This window comes from Dreissena polymorpha, chromosome 6 (genome assembly GCF_020536995.1).
Source record: "Dreissena polymorpha isolate Duluth1 chromosome 6, UMN_Dpol_1.0, whole genome shotgun sequence".
In the NCBI taxonomy this organism is placed as follows: Eukaryota; Metazoa; Mollusca; class Bivalvia; order Myida; family Dreissenidae; genus Dreissena; species Dreissena polymorpha.
Window position 1 is genome coordinate 53,532,965 of NC_068360.1, and position 12,285 is coordinate 53,545,249.

General features: G+C 37.8%; 1 protein-coding gene across 1 annotated transcript; it reads right to left on the minus strand.

Annotated features, from left to right (window-relative positions):
* Nucleotides 1-4,662: 4,662 nt before the first annotated feature.
* LOC127836416 (IQ motif and ankyrin repeat domain-containing protein 1-like) lies at nucleotides 4,663-10,127 on the minus strand. The gene is made up of 5 exons (XM_052363039.1): nucleotides 9,718-10,127; nucleotides 8,714-8,822; nucleotides 7,507-7,641; nucleotides 6,515-6,655; nucleotides 4,663-5,302 (listed from the first exon to the last, which is right to left on the minus strand). Exons 1-5 carry the CDS (start codon nucleotides 9,902-9,904, stop codon nucleotides 5,155-5,157), a joined length of 720 nt encoding a protein of 239 aa, XP_052218999.1. The 5' UTR covers nucleotides 9,905-10,127; the 3' UTR covers nucleotides 4,663-5,154.
* Nucleotides 10,128-12,285: the final 2,158 nt, after the last annotated feature.

Here is a 12,285-nt window from a genome sequence, read left to right on the forward strand (position 1 = left end):
AAACAAACAATAATTAGCCGATAAATCGCTGATAAGGTGTCATAAACAACACTGGTACACACGATAAGTAGAATCGGATTGTTAATTGGGGGCAATAAAGGGATTAGCGGGAGTAAGTGTTAGCGAAACAGAGCTTGAATAGCGAATTTTATTGGGAACCTATAGACCATACATCGTTTTTTACGAATGTCGGGACAAATCGTCTCATATCGGGACAAAGGGCCCAAAAGCGGGACTGTCCCGCCGAGATCGGGACGTATGGCATGTATGAAAAAAGCCATTCATCTGGAAATAAGTATTAGCCTGTACAAGATATTGTGTTGAAATTGGTATGATGATAAGAAAGATGTTTAGTTTTTTTTGTAAATCTTTTAGCTCACCTGTGCTTATGGTGAGCTTTTGTCCGTTGAGTGTCATTCACATTTGCCTTGTTAACATTCTAGAGGCCACATTAATTGTCCGATCTTAATGAAACTTGCTCAAAAGATTGGTCCCATTAATATCTTAGATGAGTTTGAAAATCGATCTGGCTGTTTTAAAAACATGGCCGCCAAGGGAAGGGTCATTTTTAGCTCGACTATTATATATGAAATATATATAGTGGGGCTATCCTACTCACCCCGGCGTCGGTGTTTCCGTTAGCGTGCAAATGTTAAAGTTTTCGTACTACCACATTTATTTTCATTGTCCCTTGACATATTGCTTTCATATTTTGCATAGTTGTTTACCAACATCACCCCAACCTATAAACAAGAGCAGACAACTCTATCAAGCATTTTGTCATAATTATTGCCCCTTTTATACTTAGAATATGCATATTATTGATAAATCTATGTTAAAGTTTGCGTACTACCCCAATTATTTCCTATATCCTTTGACATATTGCTTTTATATTTTGGATTCTTGTTTACCAAGATGACTCCAACCTATAAACAAGAGCAGACCACTGTATCAAGCATTATGACAAAATTATGGCCCCTTTTGCACTTAGATAATTGAACATATTGCTTAAATTGCCATAACTTGTTTATTTATGATCACATTTTATTATTACTTTGACAAAACAACACTTACCTGAATACCACAATGGATTCCACGCAAACAATACCCCACGCCCCTACCCAGAATCCCTTACCTTCCCCCCCTTACCTCCCCCCCCCCATTTTTTTTAACATCTAATAAATTTTCACACCCCACATTATACCCCCCTCTCCCCCCCCCTCCCCCCCCCCCCCCAATTTTTTTTTTCCTTTTTTTATTTTTGAAAGATCGTCTAATAAATTATTGAATATGAACAATTTCCCCATGATGGCTTACGTTATACTGTCAAGCACTCGAATAGTCGAGCGCGCTGTCCTCTGACAGCTCTTGTTATGCCCCCTTTCAAAGAAAAGGGGGTATAAAGTTTTCGCACTGTCTGTCAATTTTGTGTCCGCTCTCTAATTCAAATAGTTTTCGTCCTATCTTTACCAAACATGGTCAGAAGTTGTATCTAGACAATATTTAGGTCAAGTTTGAATATGGGTCATGCCGGGTCAAAACTAGGTCACAGGGGTCACTTAGTGCATTTCAAGGATTTAGCATGGTGTCCGCTCTCTAATTGACGTAGTTTTCATCTGATCTTTACCAAACTTGGTCAGAAGTTGTATCAAGACATTATCTAGGTAAAGATCGAATATGGGTCATGCCGGGTCAAAAACTAGGTCACAGGGTCACTTAGTGCATTTCAAGGATTTAGCATGGTGTCCGCTCTCTAATTATCCCCCGCCATAGGCGGAGGGATATTGTTTTGGCATTGTCCGTCCTTCCGTCTTTCCGTCCAGAGCCATATCTTGGAAGTGCTTTGGCAGATTTCAATGAAACTTGGTATGAGTATATATATGGATAAGAGGATGATGCAGGCCAAATGTAATTGTAAACCATCTGTTAATAACAGAGTTATGGCCCTTTGTATCTTGAAAAATGCTTTTTTAAGTGTAAAATATAATACTTTTGTGTCCAGAAGCATATTGGCGGAGGATATCAATTCAACCAATTTGCTTGTTGAAGTAGTTTTCATCTGATCTTTACTTTCTCAGAAGTTGTATCAAGACAATATCTAGGTCAAGTTTGAATATGGGTCATGCGGGTTCAAAAACTAGGTCACAGGGTCACTTAGAGCATTTCAAGGATTTAGCATGGTGATGGCTCTCTAGTTTATGTGGCTTTCTGATTTATTTTGATATTCTAAGATATTTTTATGCCCCCGAAGGAGAGCATATAGTGATAGGACGTCCGTCCGTCTGTCCGTCACACTTTGCGTTTAGATTTCGAAAAATGCTCACAACTTCTATGTCCCTTCAGATAGCAATTTCATATTTGACATGCATTTGTATATGGACAAGGCCTTTCCATACGCACACAAGTTTTGACCCCTGTGACCTTGACCTTGAACTTGGGGTCCGCGTTTAGGTTTCAAAATCTGCTTTTAGGTTTTGAAAAAAGCTCATAACTTCTACCAAGTGTTTATAGGGGGCATTAGTCATCCTATGGTGACAGCTCATGTTCCTCATATGGCTCTATATGTCTGGAGTAAAACCTTGTTTACACTCTAGAGGCCAGATTAATTGCCCAATCTTCATGAAACTTGGTCAGAAGATTTGCCACAATGATATCTTGGATGAGTGCCAAAAAGGGTTCTGGTTGGTTGAAAAACATTGGCCCCAAGGGGCAGGACATTTTTTCTTGAATGGCTATAGTAAAACATTGTTAACACTCTAGAGGCTACAATTATGGCCCAATCTTCATGAAACTTGGTCAGAAGATTTGTCCCAAAGATGTCTTGTATGAATGTAAAAATGGTTCAGGTTTGTTCAAAAACATGGCAACCAGGGGGCTGCGCCTTTTTATGCCCCCCTTCGAAGATATATATATATATTGCTTTGCACATGTTGGTCAGTCTGTCAGTTGGTCGGTCGGTCCACCAGGTGGTTTCCGGATGATAACTCAAGAAAGCTTTGGCCAAGGATCATGAAACTTCATAGGTACATTGATCATGACTCGCAGATGACCCCTATTGATTTTGAGATCACTAGGTCAAAGGTCACGGTGACCCGAAATAGTAAAATGGTTTCCGGATGATAACTCAAGAATGCATAAGCCTAGGATCATGAAACTGCATAGGTAGATTGATCATGACTCGCAGATGACCCCTATTGATTTTGAGGTCACTAGGTCAAAGGTCACGGTGACCCGAAATAGTAAAATGGTTTCCGGATGATAACTCAAGAACGCATACGCCTAGGATCATAAAACTTCATCGTTAGATAGATCATGACTCGCAGATGACCCCTATTGATTTTGAGATCACTAGGTCAAAGGTCAAGGTCACGGTGACCTGAAATAGTAAAATGGTTTTCGGATGATAACCAAGAACGCATACGCCTAGGATCATGAAACTTCATAGGTACATTGATCATGACTTGCAGATGACCCCTATTGATTTTGAGGTCACTAGGTCAAAGGTCAAGGTCACGGTGACTCAAAATAGTAAAATGGTTTTTGGATGATAACTCAAGAACGCATATGCCTAGGATCATGAAACTTCATGGGTAGATTGATCATGACTCGCAGATGACCCCTATTGATTTTGAGTTCACTAGGTCAAGGTCACGTTGACCCGAAATAGTAAAATGGTTTTTTGGATGATAACTCAAGAACGCATATGCCTAGGATTATGAAACTTCATGGGTAGATTGATCATGACACGCAGATGACCCCTATTGATTTTGAGGTCACTAAGTCAAAGGTCAAGGTCACGGTTACCCGAAATAGTTAAATGGTTTCCGGATGATAACTCAAGAACGCTTACGCCTAGGATCATGAATCTTCATAGGTACATTGATCATGACTCACAGATGACCCATATTGATTTTCAGGTCACTAGGTCAAAGGTCAAGGTCACGGTGACCCGAAACAGTAAAATTGTTTCCGTATGATAACTCAAGAACGCTTTTGCCTAGGATCATGACACTTCATAGGTACATTGATCATGGCTTGCAGATGACCCCTATTGATTTTCAGGTCACTAGGTCAAAGGTCAAGGTCACAGTGACAAAAAAACGTATTCACATAATGGCTGCCACAACAACGGACAGCCCATATGGGGGGCATGCATGTTTTACAAACGGCCCTTGTCTTATATGGCTTTAGTAAAAACCTTGGTTACTCTCTAGTTTAGTGTATGTTCCATAAAATAATCCATATGAGCTGTGCTTTCTGAAAAGGGGGTTTAATGAATGTGCGTAAAGTGATGTCCCAGGGACGATACTTTCCGCTTTAATGATATTTTTCGTTAAAAGAAAGTCTCTTTTTAGCGAAATGTTAGTTCAGGCGGAAAGTGATGTCCCTGATAAGTCTGTGCGATCTGCACAGGCTTATCTCGGATGACACTTTATGCACATGCATTAAGCCCCCTTTTCACATAGCACGGCTCATATATATGATCAGTCTTAAAGTATAGTTTCTTGCAGAAGGTTAAAGCGTTGCATTACCGGATAATTTAATATTTAAAGGAGCGGGGAGGGGGGGATATTCAGTCTAGTGAAACATCCCCTCTAGATTAAGATAACGCTGTAACTAGATATTGAACTACAAATACAGTTTGAATAACTGATGTTGATCAACAGATAATCTGTATTTATTTGTTAACAATTGTATGCAACATATGTTATTAATTAATATAAATGTAAAAATAATATAAAATGAAAACAATAGTAAAATGGTTCTTGAGTAACATATTTAGAAATATTATTTTCAGACATATTAATTAATTTGTTAAGTTCATATTTTAATGATATGCTAGCAAAATGTAAACAGATCCATCATAGCGCAAACTTAACAAATACTTACAGTAAACAAGCGATGTGTTTGTGAGATAAACATGCATGCCAAATATGAAGTTGCTATCTTCAATATTGCAAAAGTTATTGCAAATGTTAAAGTTTGCACAAACAAATGTACAAACCAAGCAACAGACATGGCAAAAACAATATGTCCCCCACTATAGTGGTGGGGGCCCTAAAAACATGAATGCACAAATAGAACATTGATTAATGAAGTATGAGCAACCATATGTGCTTTTTAAGAGGTTTTCATGGCAGTTGAACATGGTCACTAGTTGACAATAACAGGAAAGAAGTTCTCCATGGCTGTGGATGCAGGGTCAAGGTTGGTGAGCACGATGAACTGGAACTGGTCTGCATGGTAATCGTACTTGTTATCGTAATCATCCGGATCGTTTTCCTGGTACAGTTTACCCCACCTAATAAATAAGAGTGAACAAAGAAGTTGAAAGTGCAACCATGGAAATGATCGCCAGTGTCATATATATATTATTTTTTTCTGTTTTGGGCAGATTTAATGCTTTGTTACATTAACTAAAAGCTAAAAACAATAAAAAATGGAGCATTCCTCAATAAAATAGTTCTAGTATGTTTGTTCAACGGTAGTTTGATGCCCCTCAACTAAAATAGGAAAATCAGTAATGCATCAAAACTTGTTTGGTAGTTTGTGATGCCCACTTGTAGTTTCAATTTATATGACGCCTACAATATAAAAAATATTTCATTATTATGTAAAATGTTTAATATATGCACTGCTACGGATGATAATTATTCACAAATAACAAGATATAAAAAAAAATCTCTTCAAATATATGCATATATAATGTTGGTATATATGTAGGTATTTTTTACATTAAAAAGATAAATCACACTGGAATTAAAGCATGTGCTGAGTGCTGTCCCATATAAGCCTCTGCAGTCTGCACAGGCTAATCAGGGACACCGCTATGAAGGTGATATCTCTAGCAACATAGAAGTTATGAGCATTTTTCGAAACCTAAACGCAGACCCTTAGTTCAAGGTCACAGGTGTTAAAATTTTTGTGCGTATGGAAAGGCCTTGTCCATATACACATGCATACCAAATATGAAGGTTATATCTCAAGGGACATAGAAGTTATGAGCATTTTGAGACACCTAAACGCAAAGTGTGACGGAAAGACAGACAGACGGCCTTTGGGGCATAAAAGCGGAAAGTGTCCTTTATAAGCCTGTGCAGAATGCGCAAACTAATCTGGGACGACACTGCGCACATGCATGAAGCCCAGTCTACCCAGAATGCATTTAAAATGATAAAATAGCACAGTGAGCTTTATAAGAGCATTGATACTATTTCTAAGTCATTTCATGCAGCATCGTCAGAACCCACTGTAGACGATGTTTTATGAGGATCTTCTTAGCATTAAATAAATAAAACTCGCTCTGCGTAAAGTGTCGTCACAAAGTAGCATGTGCAGTGTGCACAGGCTTATCAGGGACGACACTTTCTGCATAGAATGGATTTTCTTTATGAAAAAATCCATATAAGCAGAGAGAATCGTCACTGATAATCTGGGATGACACTTTACGCACATAAATTAAGCCCCGTTTTTCCAGTGGAAGGCTCAAATGATTGAGCACAAGTGAACTCACTTGTTATCGTCCTTCATGATTGAGTGATCCATCAGGTCAGTCCAGCACTCGGGGTAGATCTCGTTGTATTTTTCGCTCGCCACATCCATAATCTTCTCCTGGTCGGAGTCTGAGATGTCCAACACAGCTGGCTTGCCGAACCTTTTGGCAAAGAACGCATTTTAAGATAAGCCTTTTACTTAACCTCCTCAGTGAGTTTCAAAGTACTTGGACAAAATACATGGGAGCCTTGCAATGGGAAAACAGGGCTTATGCATGTGCTTAAAGTGTCGTCTTTGATAAGCTTGTGCAGTTTGGACGACCCTTTTTGTAAATGCATTAAGCCCTGTTTTCCCAGATTATTACTCATTTGAATCTATTCAGGTTCCACCTGAAACTACCTACTTATAAGTTATCAATATAAAGCTGTTTTTGGTTCACGCTGGACACTTTTAAGGGCATGCTGTGAAAAGGATTAGAATGCACATTAGTATGGCTTTACTATCAAATTACTTTCATGCATTATCTTGTCATTATTGTAACAAGGCGTTTCTAAGAAATACATGTTATAAAAGATTTGACTTTTGTTTGCTATTTATCTACACATGTATATTTTTGATGCTACAGTAATATTCGCCATTTCCTCTGCATTAACCAGCTACTAGCTACCATTAGCAATATGCCTCAACCTATTTCATTATTTGCGCCTCATTTCAATTCTGTCAAATACAAAACTACATGTATACCACAAGTTGGGTCCCGGCAGAGATAGGTTTCCGTCTCGTTCTGGGAAAGCTGGGCTTAATGCATGTACGTAAAGTGTTATCCAAGTTTAGCATGTGCAGTCCGCAGAGGCTAATCTTGAATTTCCACTAAAAGAGACTTACCGAAAAATACCGTACAAGGGAAAAGTAATCGATAATGACACTACGTACTTTACGCCATTAAGCCCCGTTTTCCCAGACCGGGGCTCATTTAATAACACATTTTCACGATAGCTCCAAGCTCCCTACTTTAGACTGCCCATAAGCGCTTTCCGCATAGGCTCCGTGGCGAACTGGGCTTGTGACGTCACCTGGATCATGTTGACGTCACGGTACTTTAGGAACGTCCCGCAGTTTCCGTTGCGGTCAATGATGAGCATCCATCTGCAAGTTTCGTATACATGTCTATGTTTGGATTATTAAAAGTATGCAAATTAAAATAAATTAAATTGTGTTATCCGCTAACAGTGTATAGTGATTATACGAACACATAGACGTTAGGTTTTAGTGACATTGACGTTTAAGTAATACGACCAAAGTTAGTAGTGCAATGACTAGTGCATTACTGCAATACACTAGTTGCAGATCGATATCGCAGTATTTTGCAAATTACATATACCAAGCCAATGTTCTTCCTTTGTCAATGTTTTTAATGCTGATATGTTATTATTGATAAGGACAAATAAAGTGGAATTATTGAAATATGCAACGGCCATGTGTAATAAATTGTTTACTATATGGACATATAGGCGTTTTTAAATGAATGCAGCGTCAGATTTAGCTGTATGTGTTTTTTAACGGGAATATTTTGTATAAAACTCCTTAACATGAATGCCCTGATTTTAAAAAGTTTTATACAAACTATCCCCGTGACATTGTAACAATCTCTTACCAAGCACCAATTACAAAAATAAGTATATAACAGTTTCTTAAAAATTGCGTAGCAGATGACACATTAAGAAGACAACGTACCAAGCATCCTTGCATGCAGGAGAATATGTTTGAAATCGTCACGTCTATTGTTGTATATCACAAATGACATATACTCACTGGGCGGACTGGAACGTTTTATATAATCTTAGAAGGGCCATTCCGTATTGGCCATATTGTTTAGTAGGATATGTATAGACATTGATGACGCACGATTGACGACGAATGCCAAAGTCCAGTTAAGTAAGCTTAAATCATACCCAAAGAAGTGTAGACTTAAGAATTAATTATATTCTTAGACTTAATAAAATACATCAGAGTATGCATATATATGGGCTATAAATGGTGCGTATATCATTAAAATATTGTTCTAAAGGAATAATAATAATATACCGGTAACCATATGTGTTACATGTTACGCTATACTATACTGTCAATTACTTATAACAGTTATAAAAATACTCTTTACATGTTTTGCCTTTATCAAGAATGGATTGGTGAATACGTGTGAACCAGATTTACGAACCGTCCTGACTGCTTGAGCTTCTCCCCGACGGCGCCGCCATAGTTCATGACGCCAGCAATTTCCTTGAGCTGTATCTCTTCCGGCACTAAAACCTTTTTGATGGGGGCCGCTAAAACGGACAGTTTAAAGTTGATACACGGTTGGAGAAATTTTAGATTTTGTTTAACAGTTTAAAGCAAATTGCTTGAAGTTTGAATTAAAATAATGACGTAAAATACGTATATCACGATTTTGACAAAACATAATGTAACACACAACAAAAAAAACAAAACGCTTTAAACCATAAATCAATTTCATTGACGTTATTTTAATATATTATTTTTAACATTTGTTTAATATATAGTAATGCTTAACTCGGGATGTTTACAAACAAAACAAGCGGTCGCTCATACTTCGGTCAATAATCAGGACATGAAACGTCAAAACATAGGACACAAGTAATCTACATGCATACAAATCTTAAATCATAAAATGTGATTAGAAAATACTACTAATCGGATAAATAATTAAGTTCTTATTGTAAAAAGAAAAAAACCGTGGTAAGTTACGATTGTGAAAGGAACAAAAGGCAAATAAAGCTGCATTGTTGAAACATAAAACAACTTTTTTATCACCTCCGGGCATTCATGCATTTCAAGGCAAAATATGCACGATTAAGCCAGGCCAAGTTTGTAGAATTTGACGCAATTTATTATTTTATGTTAAAAGAGAGTCGTATGTGTGATAAGCCCCGCCTTCTGCACGGGCGCAATAATCCCCGCCATCTGCACAGGCGCAACAAACGATGTGTGCTAAGAATGTGGATGCACTTGTTCCGTATCGGTATACATATCTTCATAAATATATAATAATACCGAATAAACGTTCAAAATTAATACCCGACGGACTAAATAAAGTGATAAAACCCCATTCGAAGGGTCCAAAACAATACACTATACATACAAAGTCTGGATTACATGTCCATTATTTGTTTTTATATAGAAGACCGAGTCATACTCACTTACCTGCTTTCGCCGCAGTACCAGCTTTTGTAGCCCCACTCGAAGGTGCCTTTGTAGTGGCCCCGGTCTTCGAAGGGGCGGTGGCGTTTACGCCTTTAGCCGGCGTTTTGTTGTCGGTGGCGGCTTTCGTCGGCGCCTTTGTTGCCGGCTTGGTCGGTGTCGTCTTAGCGGCGGCAGGTTTTGGTGGCATTCTGATGTATTTATCTTCAAAGTTTACTTACATATAAAAACAACTTAACAAGTGCAATTACTTCCAAAAACGTCGATCCTTTCTGTTCATCTATATCATCCCGTTTACTGTTTCAGTATTTTTAAAACAATATTTGACTCTTCTAGAATATTAAGTCTAATCTCAGCGGCTTCTTGTTGGGCTCTAGTGCATCTGGTATATCTTCAGTTGGTTTAATTTATAACCCTCAACGTTATAAGTAATCGATAACAGTTCAATACTGAAGTGCATATATCTGATCCGATTTAAAGGGAGAATATATTCCAATATTGGTTTTTAAAACAGATAAACTGTAGGTAAATTAAAAACAAGAATAGGCGTTCACAAGAAGTAGTAAGTGAAAATAAACGAAAGAAAAGTTCTATTCAATTGCATTTTTTTGCGGTACAGCAGAATACTTATTAACGTATTCAAGCCATGTACTTGAGGTTGCAGTGGTGCAGTTGATAGCGATCGGAAAGTCACGGGTGTGATCCCTTTTGTGGGAGCGTTCTTAATATTTCCCCCATAGACACCAAGTACTGGTTCTAGTCCCAGGATCGAAAGCGTTTCAAATAAGCCGTATGCTTTCTATAAATAGGTTTAAACTAAGCCATGCACTCTGAAGGGACGCACGGGGCGATATTAAGTATATAATGACCAAACAAACCATGGGATTGTTTATGTTATTTAACCCATTTATGCCTAGTGGACTCTCCCATCCATCTAAATTGGATCAATTTATTTTCAAAATTATGGATGTCTAGTATACTTATTTCTTTATTTACAGAAATTCCTTTAAGCAAGCAGCGCATACCCTGATGAGATGCCGCATCATGCGGGCGTATGATGCGGCGTCTCATCTGGGTTTACGCTGTTTGCCAAGGCATATTTTCTAGACGCTTGGCATAAATGGGCTAAATTCGTCGGTCTTCTTCATAAGGTTGTTTAGGATTGCGAGGATAAAATGTGTACATTTTAATCGCATACACTGGTAATCGCTTTAATATTATGATAAACTGTCACATCGATCTGCCGTTGCTAACGTTTCTGTAAGATTAATTAAACGGGGTAGACCATTAATTTCGTTTCTGTGTCCTTAATTAAAAACGCATAACACTTATTTCGCCCCTGAATATTTTTTTAAGTACACTTCCCCTTTAATTTCATGTATGGAGGGTAATACAATACATTAGTGCGACATTGTGTTTAAATAACCTTCGTGACGTGTCGAGAAAATAAGTATAGAAAATACCCTGGTGAAATCCCAGGGCAGGGTGCGTAGTGTTTAGTTATGTAATAAAAGTATGACCAACTATATAATGATCTAATAAATGATTACGCACACAGTGAATTGCAATATACTAATAAAAGTTCACTAATGGTATACAAATAACAGGTCACAATATAGGACATTTCTAATATTGAGCTTGATATTAAAGGGACTTGTTCACAGATTTTGGTATTTAAAAAAATACTTTTACATTATTTTATTTATAAAACTGTTATTCACGTATTTGGAATAGTTTTACATAGTCATAATAACAAGGTAAAATATCACATATCAAATGGGACTGCCCTGGGGATCGAATCAAGATCTCTACAGTGGCGTAGGCAGACCCAAATTTTAGCCGAGGCAGTATATTAGGTCATTCAAGGGGGTCCGGGCATGCCCCCCCCCCCCGTATTTGTTTTATACCTAGAACGTCTCTGGTGCGTTTTTAAGGTCATTTAAACCACATTTTATACCTAAACTATCGGATTCATGGACGCTACATAATATATTAAATCAAAAGCGTTTTCAATCATAAGCACATAAAAAAAGGATCATTGATGGAAGTTATTTGGAAAAAAAACAGGACCCTCTGGGGTTCGAACCAAGGCAGTGAAAATATAATACTGTTCGATGGATCCAGAGTCGGACGTGTTACCGATTGCGTCACAGGGACATATTGATTATCATGAGGAGTACAAAATATTTAACTTAAATCAGTAAAGTTTCTTGCCATTTTTTTTCAATTTTCTTGTGTAAATTTTTATTTAGCAATGCGTCATCATTTTCTATCCGTTCTATCATCAACTACATTTACTATTAAAAAGAAGACTTGAACTTCTTAAAAAAAGTTGAATACGCGGGATATCATAATTTGAAAATTCTAATGTAAACAAACATTCTTTCCACATGAAACGGTCCCGGATTTAACTTGACGCCGGCCATAAAGAGGAGAATACCAATAAAGCCGAAAACGCCAACCACCCGAAGTGTGTCTAAGTCTAAAATAGAGACAGACCTTGCCGTAAAAGACCCTATTCTAGCTCGGTACGTTTCGATGTCCTCAATGATTTTAGCATCAAAGCGTACA